The 14884-nt window shown below is 34.3% G+C and overlaps 1 protein-coding gene across 1 annotated transcript; it reads left to right on the top strand.

Moving 5' to 3' along the window:
* Positions 1 to 373: 373 nt before the first annotated feature.
* On the top strand, positions 374 to 3913 carry LOC113754105. Its single transcript, XM_027298445.1, has 4 exons — positions 374 to 1250; positions 2018 to 2258; positions 3058 to 3175; positions 3368 to 3913. Exons 1-4 carry the CDS (start codon positions 700 to 702, stop codon positions 3457 to 3459), a joined length of 1002 nt encoding a protein of 333 aa, XP_027154246.1. The 5' UTR covers positions 374 to 699; the 3' UTR covers positions 3460 to 3913.
* Positions 3914 to 14884: the final 10971 nt, after the last annotated feature.

Here is a 14884-nt window from a genome sequence, read left to right as displayed (position 1 = left end):
AAATTGTTGATGAAGTTAGTAAATATTGATAATTGAAACTACTAAAAATATTATAACACTTTTTTTTAATTTGATGTATGTAAGATAAAAAGATAGATTGAAAAATGTGTTGATGCAAGCAAACAAATATTACTAATTGCTACTAAAAATTATTGGTAATTGAAACTAGAGTTATTTAATGAGTTCAATAGAGATAGTTAGGATGCATAAGAGAAATTCGCCATTTCTGAGGTCAAATTTGGATAAATAAGAGAAAACGTCACCCGAGAATGAGAAGCCCATCCCGGCTCCCGCCACAAACCAGAAACCGGGACCACAGCAACCTCGCAAACAACCCACAACGTTACAATTTTTCAACCACTTACATTTCGCCACGCCTGCAAAACCACCGGTCCCAGGTCAAAGCAACTCTTTTGGTTCACCCGGCTCATGTTAGCTTCAGCCCCTGAAAACCATTCAACAACCCCCATCCCCGGTCAGGAAAAAGATCCGTTAAACGAAACTCCGTTAGATTCCTCCACGTGTCCAAGCTCCTCCCCGTCGTCAAAATCTACCCGTTAAATCTAATTCCTCCATCTTCCTCTTTCTCTTTCCCTCTCTCTCTCCTCTGCAACGTCTCCATTGACGAAGAAGAAAAAAAAAATTCGAAATCCAATTTTTGTTGCATTTTTCCATTTTTTTTCATAAAAGATTTGAGAAATGGGAAAGTTAATTTGCGACTCGACGGCGTCGTCACCGGTCATCCCATGGAGAGACCCAACTTCAACTCCAACGGTGGATCTCGTTGACCAGTCAACGGCCGGCCCGCCAACAACAACGACGTCGTGGGATGACGTTTCAGGATTAGAGGAGCAGCAGAAAAGGCACCTGACGAGGCTGCAGGCAAAAGGGGTTTTGTGGAAGCATCCAGAGGATCAGAACATGTCGGTCGTCTTCAGGTTAAGTCACGGCGGAGAGGTGGAAGCCGACGGAAATTGTTTGTTTACGGCGTCGAGGAAGGCCATGGGGTCAGTTTTAACGGCAAAGGAGTTGAGGCGGAGGACGGTGAGGAGGTTCTTGGAGGATCTTGGATCCGCGACTAATGAGGTCAGGGAAAAGATTGAATCGGCAATTAAGCATATGTATTCGCCGGATCTGAAGTCCGGTTGGGGGATCCATGTGGTTCAGGAGATTAAGTTGTTGGCTAAGAAAGAAGATCGTCTGGGTCTTGATTCCGCCATCAATGAGCTACTACAGCTTGGGATGCAGAGGTATTTCGTATTTATGTTTCTTTTCTTGTTTCTGTTTAAAAGAATAACCTTTCTTTACTTTCTCGTCTTAAATATTGGTCTGTTTCCATTTTTTAGAGTTTTCCTTCATCTTTTGGAAAACTATGGCCATTTCTTGGTTTTGGGTTCTTTATTATCCGCTTTAATTTTATGCCGTAAGTGGCCTTATTTTCCTTCTTAGGTGAAAGTTGGAAACAGATGAATGTAATGTATCGACGCCTGTGCCAGTGGCCTGCTTTATCTTTCATGTTTTTGGTTTCTGTTTTTTCTTCCTTGAACTACTTGGGTTCAAGAAGAAATTTGGGTGATGGGGCGAGAAATGATGGGGAAAAACATATAAATTTCAATCCTGGGTTGCCCCTTGAAAATGGTTATTTCAATTTTCGGCTTGAATAAGAATTGAGATGGGACTTGAGTTCCTTTTCTTGGTTTAAATAACTTATCTGTCAATTTTGCTGGCTACTATTTAAGGTCTGAGGAGCTATATGTTATCTCTGTTAATTTTTACTGTTAATCAATAACAGATTTTTGAATAGGATTCAAATTTTTAGTTTGTCAGACTTGGCATTGTTGACTCTATTCCTTCTTATTATCTGTTTGTTTGGTTGTATAATTGGATAGAATGGATTCTGTTTGCAGGATGAGATGGGGTATAACTGGTTCTGTAGACTGCCTTTCAAGTTTTCTGAACTTGTTATGTATGTGTGTCTTCTTGTTTCTTGATTGTACTTTCTTCTTGATGATTGTAGAGAATTGGCTGCGGATTCTATTTACAAAGAGAGATGTATAGCTGTCGACAATGGTTCAAGTTGGGCAAAGTACATGTCAATCTCTGGTTCCCCTGATGATGAATATGAAATTATCACTTTGCAATACACAGATGAGGGTTTGCTGACTGTAGATGAGAATAGAGATGGCCATGCTGCTGCTTTTGGAGATGACATTGCAATAGAGTGTCTTGCGACGGAGTTCAAAAGAGAGATCTTTGTGGTAAGAGGTTTTTGTCCTTTTATGCGTTTCAACCTTCCCCTATCTGTGTATTACTATTCTATGTCATCGTTGCACAACTCCTGACTTTGCTGAACATTCAGGCCTTGTTCTGATGAACTGCTGATCCGCTGAGATCCAGTGTAGTGTGTGTTTCCTTGGGACAGAAATACATTTTGACGCCAAGATTAGATGAAATTTAATCATGTCCTAATGTTACTTGTAAAAATTATAGAACCTACAACCAGATATACTTATATTTGACCTGATGTATTGTAGCTGTGATCTATCTTGTTCTCAAAGTCTCCGTTATCTATGCCTCTGTTTTTATCTCCTTCTATTTCCTCTAGCTCCAGATTTTTCTTTGTGATTTGGTGGTTGGGAAATAAGGGTTCAAATGAGATGAAGAATTTATGGTGCACCTATGAGACAATGTTAGTTGGGGAGTTAGAATGAAAGTAGATTACAGCTCTGTGTTCTTTACAGACCAGGTCTGTGTTAAGGGATAATTTTCTTTACATACCAGCTCTGTGTTCTTTTGCATCATATTTATTTGTTCTGTGTTCTTTTTCTTGAATTTGCTTTAATACAGTTTCCTTCTTATCCTCTTCTTGGTTTTCATATTCCTAACTTTATTTGCGCTGTATAAAGTGCATTGAAGTCTGTAATAGATAACAATTTGCCGAATTCTACAATGTTGTCATTAAAGTTCTCAATTTTTGAATTGCATCCTAAGTTCAGAATCCATCAGTGCAGTTGAATTGTGAGAGATGTTGCTTATTTACTGATCAATCATATACAGGTGCAAGCACATGGATCAGATGCAATGGTTGATGAAGATAATTGTGTTTTCTTCTTACCACATCGGCCAAGGAGTGAAATCTGTGAACCCCCTTTTTTTCTTTTCATGAAGGGAACAGGTAATTATAACTAAAAATAGGTGTTTATGTCATCGCACCTTCTTTTTTAGTGCCCTTTTCAAGGTTGAAAAATGACATAAAACTCTACACGTAGCCTGATGGAGCATGATCTTCAATGGATTCATGTGCTCTCTTTTACTCTTTTAACAGTCTGGAGTACAGTTATAAATGATTACAATCTTGCTCTTACAGGTTGGTGCGGCGCTGGTGGTGACCATTATGAGCCTCTTATTGCTCATCCTTCCTCATTTGTCTCCCAGGAGAAGGTTGCCATGGTTCTTTAGATGATTAGCTTTCGCAAGTTTTTGTCTTTGAGATGACGAGTAGAATTTAGTTATCGATGAAGTGTCTTCCCTGCGCTTTGCCTGAAATATTCTTCCGGCTTCTTTACTAGACAGATAGGGATGCAAGTCCACTGCGCGGCTTCAATTGTTTGTCTACAGTTTCTAGAGTTGAAGAATGACTGTTTAGGGGCGTCCAAAATTTTGTAACAATTAGAGTCGGTACATCTTTGACGCTGACTAGCAGATGCTGCATCTGCATTTGAGGATCTTGTAGTTTGGTAATTCTTTTCGGGCCCATTATTGTTGTTGTCAATTGTTTTGGAGAGCATAGAGGGTGGGTGGTGGTGGTATTGGTTGGTGCTATGCGCTTGAAGTGGAATAGTACCTTTTTGTTGTATTTCGTACTGAGTTTTATATAGCTTGAGATGGAAATGAATTTTAGTTTCACTTCCTCTGCATTTTTATAGTGAGCGGGAAAAGAATTTTCGTACTCATTTAGCCACTGTCTGGGTGGTTGATCTTTCTATGTTTCAACTGACTTGGCTGAAACTTCAACTCGCATGTGATGGAAGCATACTTTTCTGTAGAGGTTTTAAAGGATAAATAAATGGTCTACATGCGTACCAGAAGCGTCAGAAATGCAAAACCCAGGCATCGAGTTATATGTCATAATAGGTTTGTTGTCTTTTGACTCCTTTCAGTGTTTTTAACTTTCTAACTGAGCCTTAAGTAGGCTTGAGCGATTTTGGAACCAAAGTCGTTTTCGTACAGGGTTTGAAAGGAAAATGCTCAAAGTCGAGAAACAGAAAAAACATTAAAATATCTATTTTACTCTATTATATATAAAGGGAGATGGATGGGTTGGCGTAAATTTTTTTTGTATCACTTTATGTTTTTCTTAAACTATCTTTTGATGACTACCCGTTTCTAAGTTCTAACTTTCAATATATCCTTTTTCAATTAATATGTGTCTTTTATTATTTTGTTTTCCAACTTATTTAGTAAACCTTAATTTTATTAAAATTAGAAACTATCAATCATGGTTATGAATTACTATTAAATAATTACTTATTTATATATTTTATTTTAGTGGATTTTCTACATATGTACTATTATGATATAAAACTAATTCTCTAGAAAATGATTTTTAAGTATGGTGAAAAAATTTGACACAAATTTTGTTTATTAGTTGCACACACATTTGTATTTGTATTCGTGTGTGCCTTGAACACTAGGGATCTGTTTGATAGCATCAAAAAGTGCTGAATCTGAACTTTTTCAGACATTCAGATGTTTTGAGTGTTTGATAAATGAAAATCCATTTGCTGAACTTGTCAAGTAGTGTTGAACTTGTGTGTATTTTTTTCAGGGAAAAATGCACTTTACATCCTCAAAGGTTGGGTTGATGACCAATTTCGTCCTCAAAGTTTCACCAATAATACATTTCATCCTCAAAGTTCTTGAATTTTGGCCAATTAGGGACAATTGACAGAATAACACTCAATTTGGACGGAAAGCTGCACGTGAGAAACATACTCTGTTAGAACCAACAAAAAAGGGATAAAAGCTGTTCAGAAGTGCAGACACTAATATTATAACTTTTGAATTCTATATTCTGTACCTTTGTTTTATTTTGTTCATGGTCCATATTCAATAGGAACCATGTCAATGACCACTTGGAATGCACTTTTGACAAGCCTATGCCTCTTTTTTTTTGATGGTTTTAATTGGTTATATTAATTTGGATACAATATCCAGTTTGGTTGCTACTTCGGATTGTTAAAATTTTAGACAAAACTCTACCAAAACTTTCCTTCTTATCTTATTGACATGTAAATCAGCATCAAGATAAAAATAGCTGGTGGTTTTTTTTATATAATGCCTATTTTAGGTTGGAATTGAAAATCATACACATAAATAACTGGTAGTTTTTTTTTGAAATAATGGACGAAAGCAACAAACGGCTGATAGTCTATGGGAAATAAAAGAAACCCACAAAGAATCCCATGCATTTTTTTTTTACGAAACGATAGGAGTTTTTATTTATAGTTATCAAAGTATATACAAGTTGGACTCAGTCCCCTAATACAATAGTAGTGCAAAATTGCACTAAGGAGATAAAAAAAGAAGTAATAAAGAGGTGATAAATTTTGGACAAGATAAATGAAAGGGATAATTTCAGAAACCTCAGGGGAGGTTTCTGACAATTTCACTCACCTCCCTTAGTTTTGAATAATTGCACTAACTTCCATTTATGCAATAAAATGACTATAATATCCTTCACTTATAGATAATTTCTAAAAAAGCCTACAACTAAAACTAATATTTCATTTTAAAACAACAGCTACCACACAAAACAAACTCTTATTCTCTCTCTCGATCCTCTTGCTTACCTTTTCTCTCATGTATTTCATAGTCCACTTTTTTTCATAGTCGCCATCTACACAATTATCTAATACATTCCAAATCCTCATTATTATGGAAATAGATCCTCTCTTTTTTTTTTCCTTTTTTGTAAGTATTATTGAATTGAAATTGCTAAACGACAAGTTGTCAAAGCATATTTGTTGTCAAACTAAATGAAGATAAAAAAAAATGGCGATGATACAGAGTATAAACAAGAAAATAATAATGATGGCTAAAAACGAAACATAGATTGAGGAAGATTACACTATTATACCAAATGTGCAAGGAAAAAAAATTTGGGATATAAGAACTATAATCAAATTTGCCTAAAGACATAGAATGTGATCTCTAATGTTGCTTTTGGTTGCTCCATGTTGGTATTCTTGATGGGTTAGATTATTTTAGCGTCAACAAGTTTGCATTCATTTTGATTGAATTTGAATATTGACATTGGTCAATTTAGAGGCAAAATTTAGGCAAAAAAAAAATATTTGAGGTAAAGATTAGGTTGAATGCAAATGTTAATTGTCATGATTGATTTGCACAAGAAGGTTTAGGGCTGCAAAGTTGGGCTTTCGAAATTATGAGAATACGAGGATTAAGTTAAAGTGGCTTATTGACTTCGTTAGGGTAGTAGTTATGCCGATTGTAATAGTTGCAATGTGGAAGAAATTCATAAGCGAGTTTTCCCCCCTTCTAACTAACAAAGGGGTATTTTAGGATTTTTAGGACAAATTTAACATAGTGGATTTATATTGTTACTGAAATGCTAATAGTAGAGAAGGTAGGTGTAATCTTTTAAATTAGAAGGGACCTACCTGCAATAGTCAAAAACCTCCCCTGAGGTTTCTGAAATCATCCCTAAAATAAAGTTATAAATAGCTGGTAGTTTCTGTATAAGATAAAGAAACAACAACCAATCAGCTTTTTATAGCTTTCATCTATTTTTGCAAATAGGGTTTCCTCTATTATATATCTTTTTGATAGGTAAAAAATAAAAAATAAAATAAATTAAAAAGGATGGACTAATTTAATGCGTTTGGATAGATACTCAAATCTAAGTCATTTATAATGCATGAATAAGTGGATGTCGACCATTTATGTCAACCTTCTTGCCAGCAAATGACTGGATTTAGAATAGTAAGAGTGGTTAGAACTTTTTTTAGAACTACAACAAATAGAATAGCAGAGAGGACATAAATGAAGCAAGAACAGGTTTTACCCATTTTTTATTGGGTACAAAGTCGGTTCTAATAGGGCATGTTTCTTACGTACAGCTTTCCGTCCAAATTGAGTGTTATTCTGTCAATTGTCTCTAATTGGCCAAAATTCAGGAACTTTGAGAATGAAATGTATTCTTGGTGAAACTTTGAGGATGAAATTGGTCATTAATGCAACCTTTGAGGATGAAAAGTGCATTTTTTCCATTTTTTTCAGCACAAGAATCCTAACTGAATGCTTAATTTTGATAAGAATCAATAGAATTACTTCAACTACCTTATCTTATCTACCAAATATACCCTTGTTTATTAATTATGTTCAACATTCTTATATAATTAAACAACCTAATATTCTCTATCTAATGATTTTCTATTTCTCCTTTCTCCCTTTTGAATGACTTTCACTTTTTCTCCATACTCCTCATATAATATAATTCATCTTTTATATTAATTTGATTTAAAAATAAATATTGTCATTTTCATACCTAACATTTTTAACTAATTAAATCACAGGTTCTATTTCTTTTTTGGATGAAAAGATATAAGGGCAAAATTGTCAAATTTAACTTATTAAACATTCAATTATAAATGTTTATCAAACAGTATAAATAGGTTTAGCATTAAAATTCAGACATTCATATATTTCTTTTCAGTGTTTAAAATTCAACAAATTAATTGTTTCAGTATTCAAATTTCAGAATTTAGACTTTAGAATTCAGATTCAGTTTTTTGTCAAACGAAACCTAGGTTCGGAACGTGCGTTTGTTGTCCGCGTCACTAACAACACAGCCAACAGGACGACACGTTTGCCAACTCGGATATGGGAATTCGACTTCCGGGCTTCGAATATGCTTTATAACGACAATGGGCTTGGTTCGGTAAAAGAATCACAACCACATGAACTAGAGTGGAGGGCGCATGAGGTTCAGGCGTTGCATTTCACGCTTTTGATTCTCTTATTTAGGGGATCTCAAGGCGTGTGATGCAGGGAAAAAAAAATCACGCATTTAGGGTAGGTAGTAGCAGAAAGTTGAATCACGAAAAGCAGCCTCGCAAACTCACGAATATGGTCTTATAACTTCGCTTCTATAAATGATTGAAATGCTTTCCATTTTCTGTTTCTTTTTAGCCTCTATTCACTCCCTCTCTCTCCCCTTTTCCCTTCCTTTTTCCTTTGTATTTTCATTTTTCAACCCGCTATCTCTGCAGGCGCTAGTGGAGCATAAAATGAAATATATGCTTTTCAAACAACCTTTCCGTCAAGAAATTAATAATATTATTACTATATCCTTGACTAAAGGCACCAAATATCACTTTTTTTGTTTTTGATTTTTGAGACAAAGGTAGATTTAGCTAGCTGAAGGAGGAGGAAATATCGCAGCAACCGGAGAATCCATACCGCCAAGACAAAAGTTAAAATCAAACCCAAAAAAAAAAAAAAAAAGTTCATAACACTTGTGCTCGCAAAAGTATACTAGCTACGTACTAGAAAAGAAATTTTAGTATTGAATCTCCTGCCCGCACGACCAACCAGGCCAGCATGGCCCCATCACTCCCATCTGCCATCTCCGTGGGTGCAACCATTGCTTAAATACCCAAAATTTCAACATTCCGTGCCCGACCCTTTTTCTAGTTACTTCTTGATTCACAGCCTAAGAGGGATTGACTATGTCATTTCTAGCCTCACAGCATCTCTCTACATCCTCAATGACCATGGAATCATTTACGTTAAAAAAAAAAAAAAAGAATTTCCCATTTAAAGATAAGTAATAGTACATGTAATAGGTGAGCGCGTGCTGAGACTCCGGTGTATATCGTATGTACTAATTGGTATTTTCAAAAGGGATAATTTCACAAACCTCCCCTAAGGTTTCTGACAATTGCACTGACTCTCCCTTAAGTTTTAAAAATTTCACTGACCATCCTTGCTTTTGAGATTTTGGTAATAATTCAGTCCCAATAGGATTAAAATATTATTTTCATGAGTGATATGAGATTTTTATTCCATGAATGTCCTCTTGGTCCCGTATTAGTAGAAGATTGCAAGTTATTAAAAAGTTGAAATGATTAGTAAAGTTGAGGGGGTGTAAATGCAATTCAAGAACTTTCAAGCACCACATGGAAACACAAGCAATGTTTTAACAACCATAGCAACAGCTACCTGCAAGTTCCAATAGCTAGATTTTTGATTCAGCACCAAGTGTATATAAATATCACAACTGCATCCACACCCTCGAGATTATTATTGTGAGCAACAAGAGTTTGGGTGCATATAAAGTTATTGTTTTGTGCTGCATTTAGGGTTCATAGCGAAAACATTTAGTAGAAATTATGGCCTCTTCAAGCCATAAAGGAGAATTATGGAATTCACCAACATCTTTCAACAAAAAAATACAACTTTTACTTAACATAAGATTCAGAATAACACAAAAAAATTTCCTTCAACTCTTAATAATTTTCTATTATCCCTTCCTCACTGTATAAATTTACACATAACAACATGATGCATGAAATACAAGAATTTAGTTTTATTACCAACTCAAAAATCTATTGATCAAGCAAGACAGTTCTATTTCTTCCCTTCTAGTTATATGACTACAATATCAGAAACTTGTTCAATCATCCTTGTCAAATCATACTAGTCACAAAAATGGTCTCAAATTTCTTCCTCAATTGGCGCCTTTTTGTAATGGAGTTTTAATCAACTTAATTAGACATCAAAATTCTATTATTCTAGTTAAATGTAATTAACTAGTTTAGATGCATTTGTTTCCCAAATTTACGTTAGCTTTTAGTCCCAACTTCACAGGACAAAGTGGTAATTTCAACTATCATGATGTAAGCTAAGGGTTCCAAATCTCTGTCAGGGGAGGTAAGTGAAAATTTTAAAATCTCGAGGTGTGTCAGTGCAAAAGTCAAATGTCAGAAAGTATAGTGGAGGTTTGTCGAATTATCCCTTTTCACAACGATATGTTAGTCTTTGATGGTAGCAAGGCGGTTGCTTAATAGTGAGGTGAACCATGTATACGCACGTGAGACTATAATAATAATGTGATTTTTTCTTTTTTGGACGGACGAAAGTTACTTTATGGCTTTGGAAGATGACGTTTTAATATCCAAAACGTACTGGGCGGTGGATACACCACTTCCTTTGGCTCCTTCAGTATTAGCCGTTCTTTCTCCTTACATTCCTTGATGCAAACGTGCTAATAATTTGCTCCACAATTATGGGATCAGGGCTCACAAGTTGTGTCACTGCCTCATGTGATTCTCACAACCTTCAATATAAAATCATATAGTATGAGTATAAATTCGAATTTATCAACTTATACAACTAAATTGATTACATTAAAATTGCACAAATTTATATCCAATGTTATAAGAATTACACGAACTGAACAGAAATCAATTCAGCGAGTTGTTAGAACTTTGATCCTCAATTACGAGGCATAAAAGTGCACCCAACATTGACAGTAGTACAAGCATTTGTATAAGAGAAAGCATAGTTTGTGGGCACATATGATGCCAGCCAGACAGCGACGGCTTCTCTTCCAACCAAACATTAACAAATTATAACGTTGAGACGCCATGGTGTTACTGAACCAATCAAATACTGTTGAAGTTGGGCGGCAAAAGATGAAATCCCCATGATGTTGACAAGTATCTGTTGTTTAATTGATACTAACCTTGAGTGGACCAGCAGATGCATGCTAGCCCAGAGAGATGGCCAAGAATGAGCTGGTTCTTAGCCGAAACCACACAGGAACATTAATGCCGGCTTTTCTAATAAGGGTCACTAATAAGTCTAGAGCTGTTAATTGAACCGGGTAGCTTGCGAGCCGAGCTCGACCCGGCTCGATAAGGGCTCGACTCGGCTCGTTTCTCTCAAGAAACGAGCCGAGCTCGAGTTCAACTTTAGGTTCATTTAATAGACGAGCCGAGCTATGCTTGACTCGTTTAAACTCGATAGGCTCGAATAGTAGGGTCATTAGCGTCATTTCATTGTGTATTTGATACTTTTACCTAATTCATTCTTCCGTTTCTAGCCCTAATTTTTTTTTTCCTCTTTCGGTCTTGCCCTAATGTTCATCTCCCAAACGAGCTCGAGCTCGAGTTTCGAGCTCGATAAACTCGGCTCAATTTTGAACTCAAGTTCGAGATCGAGCTCAAGTTTTCGATCGAGTACACCGAGTCGATCTCGAACAGCTTGTGAAACTCGAATTATTAATCGAGCGAGCTCGACTAACTCGATTAGAGGTTCAAGTCGAGCTCGATTATCATGTGCTCGAGCTCGATTCGGCTCGATTAATAGCTCTACTAATAACTAGTCCAGAAATGCTAAGTGTACAAAATTTTAAGATTAATCAAGTGCAGAGTTCACAAAATGAACTTCAATTCCTTGAGTGGGTCTTTCAGGCTTCCCCTCTTTTTCTCCCACTTACTCTCATCATCATATTGTGACGGTAAAATTTACTTGACTAAATTGATCATCAAAATCGTTTCATGCATATGAAGATAGGTATTTCTTAACCCAACGCGCCTCGAGCCAAGATGACTACAAAGAAGCAAATTCTTCGTAGGTTTGAAGAAGTTACTGATTATAGCATAACTAACCAATTTTCATTTTTATCACTTGGTTTATTTACTTTGCTACGTAAAGGCTTTTGTTGTTGACCGAAGGGTAATTATATAGTATTATCTTATGCTGCAAGGAAATGTTTCTTGGTTGCAAATTCAAAATCACGCTTTGAATAAAACCGGATTCCATAGACCGAACAATACACAATTACACGTTGGCGAGCCCACTACTCTTTCTTTATGGAAAAAAGGAAAAAAGTTACCAACTTTAATTAAGCGACCACTAACCGAGCACGATATTTTTTTTTGGGGGGGGGGGGGGCTGTTCTTTTGATACGCAGAACCATGCTTGGAATTATGTAGCAGAGAATAATATATAGCAATGTGATGAATCAAAATTGCATCTTCCTTTAATATTGGGTCTCCACGCCATTATAAAAGCCATGTTTTCCCTGGCACTAAGTTTCGTGAGATATTTGGGGGAAACCTCAGTTTCCTAGCTAGCTCCCCCTAGAATTCTCTCCCACTGCTTTTACATCTTCTACAACGTTCATTCAATCTCTTACAAACGATTCTTAACTGGTCAGAAGATGTACCAATGGATTCAATCAAAGCACAGAAGCTTCAAGCCCTGAAAAACTACAAGAGGACTCAATTTCTCTACAATCTCATGGTTTACTCTCTCACGGCTTTTCTTTCTACTTTGTTTTATTTACACTTGTTTTGGTTCCCATCCATGAAGCACTTCTTCTCCATCTTTCTCCCAAACATCTGTTCGTTCTTTTTGAGCACCAAGTTCTTGTTCATAGTGGGGAATGTCATAGTTCTCTTCCTAGTCGGACAATCAAAGCTAGGAGGAGGAGGTTCACAGTATTCATCCCCAGCCGCAGAGATTTACGATGAGTATGTACGGTTCCAGAGAAGTAGTCCAAGTCTTAGGGAGAGATCAATCAGGCTTCATGAGTACAAGAAGAAGAATAAGGATGGGAAAGTGTGGGACGTGCGTACGAGTATTAATAGAAAGTGCATGAGTCTGGATGCAATGAGTACTCATGTATATCTTAAAGAGTATGAGAAGGAAAATGAAACACAAGTAGAAACAAATAATAGTGGCAAAGCTGTAGTTTTCGAGGTTGATGCCGTGGAAGGAAAGCTAGGAAGAAGAGGAGAAGTAAAAGAAGAAGAGGAAGGAGACAAACAAGAACAAAAGCCTACTCAGGTTTTGGCAAAGGATGAGTTAAATCGACGAGTTGAGGAGTTCATTGCAAGAGTTAATAGACAAAGGAGGCTTGAAGAAAGACAAGTGCTGGATCGCTGGTGAATACTACTCATTATGGTTTTGAGGACGAGAATATGTACTTCATTAGGAAAACCTAATTTTATATAGGTGCCAAGAGATTAATGTATTGATCACTTGCTTGATAAAAACTATCAAACAAGTTGAGACTATTCCAAATAAATGTTTAATTAGACGAGTTTCCAAGCATGGGGTGACTAATGTCATGTTTATGATGATTGATCGTTATGTAGCCGAGTTGCCTTGTATATATGCAGGATGGTCCTATAAATTAAGCATGATGATGACAAAAAAAAAAAAAAATGACAAAGCCCCCATATATGTAGTTAGTTTAACCACACGGCAAACTCATTCCTTATAATCAAGACACTTCTATTTTTATTTTTAATGTTTTATGTTTCGCTTTTTCTAGTAGAATGGAGTCATGCCGTGAATATTTCAGGAGTTACTTACACGTAATTATAATAATTTGTATGCCACAATTGAACCGACAAAATGTGAAAATCAGTTGATTAAGGGAAGGCCATGGATCCTGTTTCGAGCCGATCTTTCTTTCATTTCTAAAATTTCGTCTTCGACCAAGTGTAAAGGTATTTCGTTCTTCCATGAACCAAAAGAAGATGAGGAAAAAGTGGCCGAAGATGTTGGAGCTTGGACTACTTGTTCCTGGTATGAAAAGTCGTGACATTCACTCAACAGTAATATATAGCCCTTCTCGACTATTATTATTAGGGTTTATCTTCTGTACATTGACAGTGTATACATTTTCATCATTCGATGTATGATACATAATTCGAATTTGAATTTAAAACTTAAATTTTATATGTATGTCGTTATGTCGTTATCTAACAATAATGGGTGTGTTTGGATCCCTTGTTTTTGGGGCTGTTTTTGAAAAACTGTTTTTCACATTCCAAATGCTACAGTAAATGTGTATTTCCAAAACAACTCCAAAAACACCATATCCAAACATTATATCAAAAACAACTACATATGTATATTTCAATTATGTATATTATATATATATATTATATTAATATAAATTGAAATATACAAATTGAAAATTATATATATTATATATTATATAAATATTTATATACATTAATATTATACATAATATATTATAATATACATAATATAATATAAATAATATGTAATATTGTATACATAAATGTGTAAATATTTATACATAATATATTATGTACATTATATTATAATATATACATTATTAATGTATAATATTATTATGTACATTATTGTGTATAATAATGTCTAATAATGTTAGGTATAATATATAATATACATAATATGTAATAATGTAATAATGTATATTATGTATAATATATTATATTATGTATAATATATTATATATATACAATATTATGTATATTATACAAATTGAAAATTATATATTTATATATTATATATTATATGAATATTTATATAATGAAATATACAATAAATATTACAAATTGAAATATTATATAAACACCATATTTATAATATTATAATATTTATAATTAATATTAATGTATATTATATAAATTAAATATTTATATATTTATTTTTACATATTGTAAATATTTTATTTTACTTAAAAATATTTTTACATATTTATAATATATTTATAATATATTTATATGAATATTATATATTATATAAATTATATATAATATAATATATATTATACATTTATACATAATATACATTTATACATAATATATATTAATGTATATTTATAATATACATTTATATTATGTATTATACATAATATAATACATTTATAATACATTTATATTAATATTAATAATATTAATTTTACATTTACACATAATATTAATACATTTTTACATTTATATTAATTATATTAATACATTTATACATAATATTAATATATATTAATAAAATTATAATTTATACATTT

This window comes from Coffea eugenioides, chromosome 11 (assembly GCF_003713205.1).
Source record: "Coffea eugenioides isolate CCC68of chromosome 11, Ceug_1.0, whole genome shotgun sequence".
In the NCBI taxonomy this organism is placed as follows: domain Eukaryota; kingdom Viridiplantae; phylum Streptophyta; class Magnoliopsida; order Gentianales; family Rubiaceae; genus Coffea; species Coffea eugenioides.
The sequence above is the reverse complement of the archived record's forward strand: the minus strand, read 5'-3'. Positions and strand labels throughout refer to the sequence as shown.